The 14,081-nt window shown below is 39.2% G+C and overlaps 1 protein-coding gene across 2 annotated transcripts in view; it reads right to left on the bottom strand.

Annotated features, from left to right (window-relative positions):
• si:dkey-26i13.8 (kinesin-like protein KIF19) overlaps window positions 1-14,081 on the bottom strand; it is a 107,730-nt gene that overhangs the window by 68,695 nt on the left and 24,954 nt on the right. For both annotated transcript variants that reach the window (XM_052020910.1, XM_052020911.1), the window contains exons 3-4: window positions 2,660-2,770; window positions 516-603 (exon numbers count right to left, since the gene is read on the bottom strand). In XM_052020910.1, coding sequence (XP_051876870.1) covers window positions 516-603; window positions 2,660-2,770 — 199 coding nt within the window. The remainder of the gene's footprint in view (window positions 1-515; window positions 604-2,659; window positions 2,771-14,081) is intronic.

The following is a 14,081-nucleotide window of genomic DNA, read 5'->3' as shown; positions in this document are numbered from 1 at the left end:
GATGCCAGATTTCCTATTAATTAACATCTTCTTCTAATTAGTCTTACTTTCCCAAGCATTCAAAAGTGTGGGGCTGGAGATTCAATGGTCCTACCAGCCTGACCCATGTAGTCATGTTGTTTCATGCATCAGGATAAACGATCCCAAACTGACCAAAGCCATCAAGTCTCCTTTTACATTCTAATGATCTAGCACTTGTGATTTAATTTTCCCTCTCACAGCCTCCCTGTATCATTTTGGTTCAGCTTGCTTATCTGAGTCATAGGTTCTAAACCCACTCCAGGGCTTGAATAGATGGTCCAGGCTAACATTTTATTTGATTCATTCTCAGAGATGCTGCCCTTAGATAAGAAGGAGGTTGGATTTCAAAGACCCCACAATATTATTCTAGAGTTCTATATATTACTCTTTCTTCAAACAAAAATAATTTGGTATGTGAAAACATAACACAATAGAACTGAACTTCAAATAAATTATGAGCCTAAATTATGTTTTAAAATGAGTTGTCACACCACCTGTAGGTCCATACGCAAACACCGTGGCATTGTATCCAGAAATGACACCTTTAATCAGATCCTTTGTAGTGGCCAAATAAACATCCTCCTAAAAACAATGGACAAAAGAGTTTTCATATCTGCAATAACAAAGAAATCAGTTTTTATGACAACCAGACTTTAAAGGTTCTTGAAATTTTTAGGGCATTTTGGAAAAAATGGAAATGATCTCACTGGGCTCTCAATATCGTCATCAAGCACACCAAGGAGCAATGATGCAGTCTGAAAACATTAGAATACTTATTTTCACTCATTAAAAGTATAGCAATACAAATCTATCATCTTTGAGATGTAAATACAAATATATGTTTGAATATTTTCCCTATCATGGAATTTTAGTTTGTTTTATTCAATAAATATATAAATCTAATACTGCTTATCAAAGGAAGGGATTTCATGATGAAATGATAAAACCCTCGTCATCACTTTCGCCTCCGCCTGTTCAATGACATGCTTGCATTAAAGGCTTTCAATACATAGCCCCTGCATCTCAACTTTTGCCTTTCCTGCAACCTTCTCCACATTCTGATATTACACATGAACTGGTGACTCATCACTTCCAACATGTTCCAAGACCATCATCCATCTGTTCTCAGGCCTTTATCAAGGTGTGAAGAATGTTCTGACTGGATACTGGTCTTGTGCAGTCTCCTATTTACATACACAGATAGTTCACTCTCTTTCCCAGAATGGTTCACTGATAATATCTAGGAGGACAAGTTCATCAGCTCTCTAGCAAAGATTATGTCATGGGCACATGGAAAAATGTGGAAATATAAAGCACAGTTAAAGACAGCAGGGACTTGGAGAGAAGAGCTGGAAGTGATGGATGGCTTCATATCCACCCAAGGGATTTCAGTGCAGAAAATGGAAAATTATTCCACTGGGCACTCAGTATCAGCAGGAGGGTGTTCCTTAGCTCATTGTTAGCAGCCCTGCCCTCCACTGCTGAGCCCCTAACCTCCACAATTCTAAATCTCTCCACATCTCTAATATTAATGAGCAAGTTTAAAACCTACAGCTTTCTTCATCTGGTTCAATGTCAAATGTTGTGAAGCAACTTTGGATGTTTACTTTACTAAAGACATTATTTTAATGCATTATTAAAATACAATCTTAAAGTGTATTACACTGATGCAATGTTAAACTCTTAACCCATATTAAGGTCACTCTTACAAGAGAACTTCAAACTTTGCAGTTATGTTTTTTTTCATTGATCACGTTAGTGAGATTGCCAAATTATTGGTAAATAGAGTTGAATAAGTAAAGCTTTAAAATAGCACTGACAGCTAGAAACTATCCTTACAACAGGTGATTAAACTTATTGTCACCCTTCCAATTGTAGTTGAAGAGAGAGACAGATTGACCTTGTCTCCAGTGTAAACACCAATAAAACAAACTATTTTGTTGCAGATATACCAGATTATGGTTTAGATCTTGTTTTCTTGATCAGAACCAGGCAATCCTTCAGTTCAGCATAGATTTAGTGAAGCTATTAAGTGGATCCAGAACCGAGATATGCAATTCTAACCTGTTGCTCAATAACCATATGCAAGGCGGCCTAAGGGACTGAATTAGAAATCTAATGCAGACTGCTGGAATTGAAAGTCTCGGTTTTGATGGATGTCTGGGTCACAAGAGCAATAAGTTCGAGCCTTAGTCCCAGTTCTAATGGACACTAGACCGCCAACGTCAGCACTAATTGACAGCCTATCACAAAGAGGCCATCAAGATCCATGGTGTGTAATTACAAGCATGGCTCTGTTGCAATAGGACTTTGGAACAAAGAAGCGTTGTTGCATTGAAATTTATCTGACAAAGAGTGCAAACATTTCACGTTGCCAGGTGCTGACATCCATGATCTCAAATTAATTTCTGAAGAAAATTAATTCAATGAAACTGCTTCAGCACCAATTTGCAATTATTTTTAACATGATCTTGGAAACCAAGGGCAATAACTGTCTAAAAGGTTATCCTTTGATTAACAATTTTATGTTGAAGTAACAAAGGAAAAGCTGTTCGTTTCTTCTAGGCCACAGCTTAAGAACTGCAAAGTTTTGGCAATGTAACAGCTAACATTTGTTTCAAAATTGCAGGTAGAATACCTGGGTGGAAGTGTCATCAAACACCATGTCAAACATAAATGTTCTTTCACGGGACCGATTAGCTCGCAAGATGTCGTCTGGATCTTCCGTTGGATCCATCAAAACTATCATCTACAGAAGAAAACACAGAAAAGAATGGATCCAAAAAACAATGGATTTTTAGACAGGAAAATTATCGGGTGCAGTCACAACCCTAGGGCAGCCCATTCATAAAGATGCCACCTTCATAAGACATATGACTTCTTTTTCCTTTTGTTCTGGTTAAAATGGTGCATCATGGTGGAGCTTCAGAAATGCAATCTGACCTATAACCTTAATCCCACTAAGCCACTCCACCCCAATCCCCGCAGATACACTAAGCACACACAGCTCATTTTATTATCACCCCTGATTTGATATTGGCCTTTGTATAGGAAGCATTTGCTCTGCTCTCTATTTTATTGCAGGTGTGGCGACTCACCGTCTAGTCGGGCGAACCGGCTCGGCAGTCGGGTCGCGTGGCGTCAGAGCGACGAGGCCCAAGATGGCGGCGGGCCTCGTCTTTCCGAGCGACGGGGAGAACCCGCGCGCGGGGAAGTCCTGATGACGTAGGACTTACGTCATTGCCGGTTGTTTTGGGCGGGAACATTCTCCCTTAAAGGGCCCGCGCAAGGCGGGAAAATAAACCAGTTCTGTTTGGCAATCCTCCGAGTAGAGTCTTGTTTTATTCCGCGGTAGCAACCGCTACACAGGCAATGCAATTTTACACTAAAGGCTGAGGGCACATTTCCATTTAGTTGATTGATCCATGTTCCCAGTGATGTTAAATCTAACTTGATTTGTAATGCTTCTTTTATAACCCTTTCAGCCTTCGAAGGTTGTTAAGTCTGCATGTGGACAGAGAAATAAGACAGCCAGAATCACATTCATTGACTGCTATACAACAAGGCTGATCATCAATTCTACTGAAGTCATTGTATTGTAACTGTATCCAAGTTGGAATACAGTGCAAAAGTCCCATTCTATCCTTGCTCTCCTGAATCTCAACAACCCTCCTCAAAACGTATTTCATTGACCATGCTGTTAGTCACCCTCAGTCTGTCCTTCTTGGCGTAATGCCAATTTATGTCTAACTCCAACAATGCTCCTTGTTTTCCGTGTTAAAAGAGTTGCATAAATACAACTTCTTGTTGTTGATTCTGAGTCCCAGTCAATACCCAACAGTTGTTTCTTTAAAAAAAAGTAATTTAATTAAGACAGGTTGTTTTAACTTCAACAAAGTACATAAACAAAATGCTCTTGGGATATCATGAACCATCTGACTCATACACCTTCAGAGACATCAACAGATTATCAAGACAGATGATCTTAACTTCCTGAGCAATATGGAGAGCTATGAGTTATGAACAAACAATGCAAGGAGGAGAGAAAGAGTCACTGAAGTAATGCTAAAACTGTTAATGAGAGAGAATTAATGCCACAAGCAATATTTGTAAATGAGATGATCTCAGCATCATTATTTGGGTTAATGTAGTGATTTCCTTTGAAACAACATTTAATAGAGGGAATTCCTAAATCATTTGCTTTGATGGGTGTCTCAGTCATTCAAGATTTATTCCTGGTTTGATAAGTAATTCAATTTTTTTGCTTTAAGCTGAATAAAAGGCAGGATAAATGAGTAACCACTTTCCCTGAAAACATTGCAATTAATCTACATCAAAGCAATGACTGTAATATTGACAGGATCAGTTAACAATGAAGATAAATAAAAACAATTGCCTCTGTTATGTAATGAATTGTCATTTTCAAAGAGAGCTGCTGAGAAATTAGATGATATCACGCTTTGTGCTCTACATGATCCAATATCTACAAAACATAAATAAAGATTTACAGCATGGATCAGGAAGTCCACAATATTCATTCCAGGGTCCTCCATACACTTCCGCATAAATCACAAAAGATCCTGAACAAATGCAGTGGCATCCAAGGACACCTAGATACATTCCCAGGACATTCACTCACATTCTACAGGCCACTCTTGCAAATGTAGAATCCACAGCACCGGAAGCTTCTACATGACTTGAAGGTGACCATCCTCAGCAGTTTCCAGCCCAATGTTAGGAACCATTAAGGTTGGTCCCTTTAAGTTATTTACCAATCAGCTCTCCTTCACCCTTACCTCCCCTATCACTCCAATGATACCACCCAGGACATTCTCTCTTCTCTCCTCTTCCATCAGGTAGAAGATACAGGAGCCTGAGGGCACGTACCACCAGACTTGAAGACAGCTTCTACCCCACTGTGATAAGACTATTGAATGGTTCCCTTATACAATGAATGGACTATGACCTCATGATCTACCTTGTTGTGACCTTGCACCTTATTGCACTGCACTTTCTCTGTAGCTGTGACACTTTACTCTGTACTGTAATTGTTTTTACCTGTACTACATCTATGCACTCTGTACTAACTGAATGTAACTGCATTGTGTAATGAATTGACCTGTACGATCAGTTTGCAAGACAAGTTTTTCACTCTACCTCGGTACAAGTGACAATAATAAACCAATACCAACCCCAACTCTAATCTTGCAATCTTCATCCAACCTAACACCACCCCCCTCACCATTATTCCCAACCCTGAGGATCACATGCTCCACTCCCCCATCACCGATTGCCAGCAACCAGTCCTCATCCGAACCATTCCTCGCATTGCCCTCCCCCTGCCCAACCATCCACCCTCCAACACCTGGACCTCAATCCACCATGACCATTTGGACATGGCCACAACCCCAGGACACATTTGATGTCTTTTTCACACTGTTCTGGTACTGTGTGTAAAGGATCTCCTCTTGTGAAAGCCCCATTCAGTAGCACCCAGTGCCTTCACCCTAGACACTAATGAGTTTCCAAACAGCAGACCCACAAATAAAATTACTACTGGTGTGCTGCACAGGGACCAATTAACACCCCACTGCAGGTGCTGGGGACATTTAAGCCAAATTACCCTTTAATGACTACCATGGCAGTTCCATATTGTCCAATCTCCCCGGGGTTCTACATTTAACCAAATTAAAAACCAAATTAGGTCCAGCAGGGCAAGCGTCATGCCTTGCTGAACAACGAATTGGGCCAAGTGACTTCACCCACTGTATTGCCACAATGCTTAATGGATCTCAATTAAACTGTCTCTCCCTGTCAATCTTTGTTCTTTTCTGATTCCTTCCAATTTGAGATATGTTTGTTTGTTGCTACATATAGAGTTGCTACATCTCAACTATATTGATGTGATTCAACATTTGAAATGACATTTTTTATGTGGACTATTTTTCCCTTTTATGGATTACTTTGCATCAGTCCCTCCACTGGTAATTTACAATATTTATATTTTGCATTGCCAGAACCTCTGAGGTTTGGTCTGGACTTGGTTTTAAAACTCTTGTGGCTTGGCAGCTTTTGGAACAGTTCCAAAGCCACACTGCGGATTCACGACAGCAAGAATTATATAGTCTGCCTGCCCTCTAGCCGAGGAACGATGCATGGAACCAGGGAGCCTTGCAAGGGACGACGGTGGCTTGAATTAAGAAGCTTGAGCTCATAATTTAACTCCAAAAGTTCCATAACATCTGATTATATATTGAGGTTCAAACAACGGTAAAATTCATAGGCTTTACACATTGAAAAATTAAACGAGATGTTGTTCAATCACTGAGGACAGATGAACAACAGAATAATAATGAAGGCTCATGTTTGTGCAAAGGTAATAAAGCTTCATAAATTACTTTGAAGAAACCTATTTATAATTCATTGCCTTATTACTTCAGTGTATGATTAGTTTTAGCTGTAAAATCAAAAGGAGGGCAAGCTTAAACATGCTAAAACCAGAGTAATCAAACACCCACTATCCAATAAACACAATCACTGGCATTCAGTGAAATGTTTTTAAAGTCAGAGAGATTACTGGTAGAATTAAATGCTGGGGCAAAGTGATGAATGAAAGGATAATAAAGTGTTCATTATTTTAAACCATATGCCCTTTTAGATGTAATCAGCACACCCGTTGAAATTGAGAACTGATTCCAGTGAACACACATTCAAATACATTTTTGCGTCACTGGAATCCATACTACAGCAATAGGTTTGCATGATGAAAAGTGCAAATTTTGGCAAGCCAGGAGTAAGGTTTTAGTGTGAAAGGAGATTAGATAAGCCTGTCTCACAAACTTATTGACAAATCTAATCAAAGTTGTTTCAAGTCATTGTGACTCAGACTGAATGCTACTGCATTAGGCTGAAAGGAGGAATGGAAGAACACAGTAACCTTTCATTTATTTTTAACAATAGATACTTTCTGTTTGGAGTCACAGAATTTTGAAACACACGAGGAGGCCACTGCGTCATCTCTCGAAACAACATTCTCACTTAGTCCTATTCTACTTGTTTCCTCCATAACTAGTACAATTATACAGTTCCAAGTATTTTTCCCATTTCCATTAAGATTCCATTTCCATCACTTGTTCCGTTAGGGCATTGATGGCCCCTTAACTCCTTCTGTAGGAAAAGGAAATTCCCTAAAGCACCCCATCAGTTCTTTAACTGTAATCTTCAGTTCATGACTATTAATTCATTGCCTGAGTCACAATTACCTAAAACAACTTTGATTAAATTTGTGTGCAAGTCTGTGAGACAGCCTTGCAACCAATAATTTATTTTCAAGTTACTTTACTGCATCTTTTATAGCCTGAATATCAGAATCATCTCACTTAACTTCTTAAATCAAGTATAAAAAGATCTACTCTGTGCCACGTTTCCATTGTTTAAATAACATCAACAACTTCCCTAATGCTATTTTGAAGAGCTCTACAAAGATTGCAAAAATCATTATTGCAACACTATTTTGTTTCAGGAATTATTAGTAGGATTTCTCATGCTGCTAGCATGTATCCTCACAGCTATGACCTCGCAAAGTAGCCCTTAAAGGGTCATACCACAGTACAAGCTGCAATCTTCATACTACAGGGGAATGTTGATAAGGAACGAATGCAAGCTCGAGTAATGGGACGTGAATGAAAGGTCCTTCCAGGAGCTGCAAAACCTGCTCAGGCTGCTGAAGGTCAGTGTGTGCAGACTGCATCTTCTTGTGCAAGGGCATTTCTGGCTGGAAGTTGCCGGGGGTATTTAGTGCCCTCTCTGACTGCCTCCATTTTTGGAGAACGCTGCAAAGCAGCAAAGTACCCTGCCAGTCCTGAAGACTACAGTTGCATTAACCAAAAGTGCCAGGAAAATTGAGATTTTCTTGACTTCTGCAATGCAGCAGTCAGCAGTTGTGTGTCACGTGGAGCATTTATCAACAGGTGCAACCCAGAAGGGTCCTGGGTAAGAAAGCAGCGCAGGCACCTCTGTGAGCCTGAGGTCACAGACGTGAATGAGGACTACCTTGCAGTCAGGTTAGGAGATTAGATCCCTGTGAAGGCTAATTGGAAAAGGTGTTGGATACCATCTCTTTTGTCAGTGGGGGAGGAATTTGCAATAAGTTCAGGATTGGGACAGAGATCAGAGGGTTCTTGGGAGGCTCAGTGTTGGATTGGGGTGGGGTTTTGCAGGGAACAGTATAGTAAACATGAATGCGTCGATGAGTTTTGCTGATTGGGGTTGTACATTTCAGTGGAACTATCAAGATGCAGCAACAGATCAGTACTTTGCCTTTTACTTTAGATTTTCCCAACTCTGCTATCTGTCCTACAGAGCTTGTAGCTAGTTAGTCCTCCTGATGAGAGCTCCCCAACAAAGAGTTAATATCCACATTGTGTTTTAGTTGGCTGCAAATTAACAATGGAAATTACAGTAACTTTAGGTTAAACTTCCCTGAATTTATGGTAAACTACACTGAAAGCTGAACATAAACACTTTCAAGGAAGAACTATACAAACAAAGTTAGAACAATGGCTGGAAAAACATTTATCTGTATTTATTGTTGCTAAGGATGTGTCTTCCTGTTCACAACATTCCTCAGCACAGCTGCTTTCTGTTTTGACGGGACAACGTTTGTAGAGTGAGTACTGAAAATCACACCAGGATGGTCTATGAAGAGATAATTGTGGCTGTGAAACTGATTTCAATATCTTCAAAGGAGCTTCATGTTTATGTACTCTACAGGGCAAGATGAATAAAATGAAAGTAAAGAAAAATGTGTACTGTACACAATATACTGTATTTCCTGTACTTACATTTTTATCAGTGAAGTATACTTTTGAAATTAAAAAATGGGCAGGCTTTTTCAAATACTCTGAACAAGAGCACAGATCTGGACTGTTCCTATGTTTTCCAAGGAGGTACTTCAAAAGCATCTGAAATTAAGTGATTTGTGGATCAACCTGGAATAGTTATATTCTTTTACACGAATGATAAAGCTATCAAAATGTTCATTACTAGGGATGAGCTGAAGTTTTGGATTTGTACTGTTCAAACTAGTAAGCGTCTTTTCAGTGTTTCATGATTATTACCACAAGCCTGATTATTATAATTAAGGGACTTGAGTTTAATTTACAGAAAGATGAATACAGAAATTTCAGCAGTTAAAGTTGCAGAACATCAACAGCAACGATGTGCATTTATGCACTTGATCTTCTAAAGCACCCCAAGGTAATCAAACAAAATTTGACACTAAATCACATAACAAGATACTAAGGCATGCCAGTAAAAGTTTGGTTAAAGAGTTTGATTTTGAGGTACATTTTAAAGGAGGCAAAAGTGGAGCGTTTTAGAGAGGAAATCCCAAAGTGAGGCACGGACACCAGTGACAGAAGCAGTCAAAATCATGAAAGTATCAGAATTGAAGGAACATGGATATTTCAAAAGGTTGTAGCTCTGGAGGTTACAGGGAGCTTATATCCAAATAGAAGTTCTTTTTCACAAAAATCAGCCTAATATTAAGAAAGAGCCACCATTGTTCTCCTTATGGGAAGGTCAAAAAACTACTGAGAATTATCTTCACTTCCAGGTAAGCTAGAAAGTTTCTTTCTCACATACAAGTGAATTTTCTATTTCAAAATGTTGCAGTTTTATATCCATGTATATGAATGAAAAATGGCCTGGCAGTCACCAAAATGTGACTGTCACAGGCATCAAGTGGGTGAGGATGGTTCAAAAGTAAACACTCCAATTCCACATATAAATCATGTATTTTTGCCATCAATTCACAATGAGGAGAGTTAATATGCTTTGGCAACCTGGTCAACACAAATTATTGGATTGAACAATTTTCACTCTTCCTAATTCTCCTTCCAATGTCTTCGCATCCTTGTTCTCTTCTTCTCCAACTGATGTTTAATACTGTTGTCTGAATTTAGGTAACTACCCTCTTCTATTTAGTCTAACTCTGTGTGTGTAAGTCTGGCCAATTTGGATTGAGAATTTCCTCTGAGTAGTGGCTAAGTAGGGGATAACAGTGTCTGTACATGTGCATTTCAATGGATCAACATAAATCAAGCCTCCCTAATTTAGAAATGTTGAGGTCCACTGTTGTGTACCAACCCCAGCCTACTGAAATCATCTTAATAAGTACAACAAATGGTTTCTCATTATCATTCTGCATCATCAAGTTTCTGCAACCCACCCCTCCACCACCACCCCAACTTCAATCAAACCCCTATCCCAAATTTTGTACTTCCCCCACCCATCCCCAGAGTGTACAGATTCTGACTGGAGGAGGGTTCCTTAAGTAAAGGTAGCCCTCAGTATACAATACCCAAGCATTATCATCTTGGATGTGTTAGACGATGCTTAAATAATCTGTTGACCAATAGCCAAGATTAACATAAATTTATTGATTATAAATTTTATAGAAAAAAATCCAGTTTATTGTATTATATTTCTACTGTTGTTATATTTCTGCATTTATTGTAATAGTTGAATAAGAGGAATGTGGCATCAGGCTATTCACACCTTTAAACCTATGCTGCTATTCAATTAGATCTGCCGTGTAACTACATCTATCCTATTTAGTTTCAGTTCATTTAATATCCTGGCCTAACAAAAATCTGTCAGTTCCAGTTTTGATATGTTTAATTAAGCTCGACTCAGCAACCCTTTGAGAGGTGGACCGAGTTGGATGGAGAGAGGTTCATGGATCTTCGTTACCTATCGGAACAGTACAGCTCCAATTTTGGCGTGAACATCCTCATCTCACTGCACTCCCACAATTGAGTGTTTCTTTCTGGCAGCTCCTTTACTCATTTTAAAAACCTTTATTCAATCAACTCTTCACCTTCTAGTCAAGAGAATGCAAGTATAATCTATGTGATATGTTGTCTCAATTTGATCCTTTGAAGCCCAGGAAGCACATATTACTCAATTTCATTATGAACCAAAACCCACTTTAAATAAGTTTCTGGTTCCTTTTGCAGAACCTCATTTATTTAATTGTTTTATTAAAATAGGATACTAGTCTGAAATTACGAGCCATTTTCCTATGCTCGCCCAAAGATGACAGAGGGTGGTAGATGGAGTGTATTCTGCCTGGAGGTCGGTGGCCAGTAGTGTTCTGCAGGGATCTGTTCTAGAACACCTGCTCTTTGTGATTTCTATAAATGACTTGGATGAGGATGTGGAAGGGTGTGTTACTAAGTTTGCTGATGACACAAAGGTTGGCAGTGTTGTGGATTACAAAAGAAGGTTGCTGTAGATTACAACAGGACATTGATAGGATGCAGAGCTGGGCTGAGAAGTGGCAAATGGAGTTCAACCTGGAAAAGTGTGATATGATACACTTTGGAAGATCAAATTTGAAGGCAGAGTACAAAATTAATGGCAGGACTCTTAGAAGTGCGGAGGAACAGAGGGATCTTGGGGTCCACATCCATTGATCCCTCAGGGTTGCTGCACAAGTCAATAGGGTAGTTAAGAAGGCGTATGGTGTGTTGGCCTTCTTTAGTTGGGGTATTGATTTCAAGAGCCTTGAGGTAATGTTGCAGCTCTGTAAAACTCTGGTTAGACCACACTTAAAGTACTGTGTTCAGTTCTGATTGTCTCATTATAGGAATGATGTGGAAGCTTTAGAGAAGGTGCAGAAGAGATTTACCAAGATGCTGCCTGGATCGGAGAGCATGTCTTATGAGGACAGGTTGAGGGAGCTAGGGCTTTTCTCTTTGGAGAGAAGGAGGATGAGAGGTGACTTGATAGAGGTGTACAAGATGATAAGAGGCAATAGATGGAGTGGACAGCCAGAGACTTTTTCCAAGGGTGAAAATAGCTAAGACAAGGGAGCATAATTTTAAGGTGATTGGAGGAAGGTATAAGGGGGATGTCAGGGGTAAGGTTTTTTTTAAAAAGCACAGAGTGGTGGGTGCGTGGAACACACTGCCAGCAGAGGTTGTGGGAACAAATACATTAGGGACTCTTAGATAGCCACATAAATGATAGAAAAATAGGGGGCTACATGGGAGGGAAGGGTTAGATAGACCTTAGAGCAGGATAAAATGTCAACACAACATTTTGGGCCGAAGGGCCTGTACTGTGCTGTTATGTTTTATGTTCTATTTTGACTGAAACCAAATTATGACTTAAACTAATTCAACCATTAAGCTTTGCATGAAAATTATTTTCTCCTTCAAGATATAGTAGCACAAATCAAAGAGATTCAAAAGCAGAATCAACATATTTACAAATACTTCGACTGAACTAAAAGTGATGCACAATCCCTTGCAAGTACACAAATGGATCTTGTTTTCATGGACTGAAACAAACTGATTGTGAGGCTATTTGAGTGTATCTATGGGGAGCATTATTTGCTCAGGGCTTCACACAATTGCTCAGTTTCTATTGGAAGACTTAATGAAAGAAAACTGTTGACAGACTGCGAATGCACATCCACAGCCAGCTTGGACAGACTGATAAAGAAAGAAGGCAATGCCTGGGAATCAGTCACAAAATGCAGCAGCAATGTAATGGCAGCACTGTCACAGCAGAGCCATTGTTTCACTGCCAATAAGGTGAACTAAGAAACAAAAGGGGGCTTTTACATGATTTAAATCATTAATTGGTAGATCATGGTAAAACACTAATTACTATGAGATATACTGTGCTTTGATTAGAACAATGTGCTCTCAGGCCAAATTATAGTTGATTATTTATTTTTAGTACTACATACCGGCAGAACTGGGAATCTTTGGACTGGACCGAACTGGAAATTATCATCTAATTAGGGGACCTCTCACACCCCCTTCCCAGTGCTGCTGTCACATTCTCAGACTCTTACCTCCACCTCTCTCAGTTATTCTGCTATTGTCACTTTATTATTTTTTGCACCACTTCAGATTGTACTACAATCTTTGCACCTTTCTGCTGTGTTGTGCTTGCTGTTGTATTTAATGCTACATTTATTATTACCATGTATATTGTTTACTCTGTGAGCTACATGCTAACAAGGAATTTCATTACCCCCTGGTGTATAATAAACTAATCTAATCTCGATTGAGAATTAGTATTTCAGATCAAGACTATCATTGAATTCTGGGATCACTCTTAGTCTTGAAGTCATTCACCAATATCCATACATTTTCATCCTGTTTCCATTAGCTCCTCACTCCTGCCCATAGGATAAGAAATATCCACAATACAAGGACAACAAGCTGGCATTCCCATCCATGCTCTGCATTATCCACAAGTACTCACATCCACTAACCTTCTTTAGGCATTTCTTGTGATACAATATAACCAAGAAAGGTACTTTTTTGCAGATTGCAGCATTGTATATTTAATTAGGTTTAGACTAACATTAATAGAATTTAGCCAAAATAATAAGTATTTTGGCAGAATTGAAACTGAAACTTATGCCTAAAGGTTCACCCCAAATTAGTGACAGCTATTTGACTCAACCACCAAAGGTTCATTCTGTTGACTTCAAAGGAATGAATTTCAGGTGAAGAGTAGTGTACTGATGGATGGTGTGTTCAGCACTACCAACCAAGGATGAATTTTTGGTCATTTATATTGTTATAAAAGAAAGAAGAAAGATTGTATTTCTGTGACATCTTTCACAATCCCAGAATGTTCCAAGATGTCTTGCAACCAATTAAAGACTTTACAAGTACAATCACTGTAGGAATATAGGCAATATAGCAGCCAATTTGTATATAGCAAGCTCCAACATAATGACAAGATATTCTGCTCCAGTGATATTAGTCAAGGAATGAGCATTGGCCATTGCTTCCTGGGTAATGTCAAAATTTTGCTTTAGGAGCCTTTATGTCCACCTGATTAAGCACCTGTGACTTTAGTTTAACACCTCAAAGAGAACTAACCAACCTTATGAAGCCAGTGTGGTTCACTTTGTGGCATTCTCACTTCGGAGGTAAAAAGATCAGGCATTTGTCCCAGTTAAACACGTAAACGAGAAATGTGTTAATTGGCTGTTATAAAATACAAATCAGTCCTTGCAGAGTGGG

The sequence above is a fragment of the Pristis pectinata genome, chromosome 8, assembly GCF_009764475.1.
Source record: "Pristis pectinata isolate sPriPec2 chromosome 8, sPriPec2.1.pri, whole genome shotgun sequence".
Lineage (NCBI taxonomy): Eukaryota > Metazoa > Chordata > Chondrichthyes > Rhinopristiformes > Pristidae > Pristis > Pristis pectinata.
Note: the sequence above shows the minus strand (reverse complement) of the source record. Positions and strands in the feature narration are given on the sequence as shown.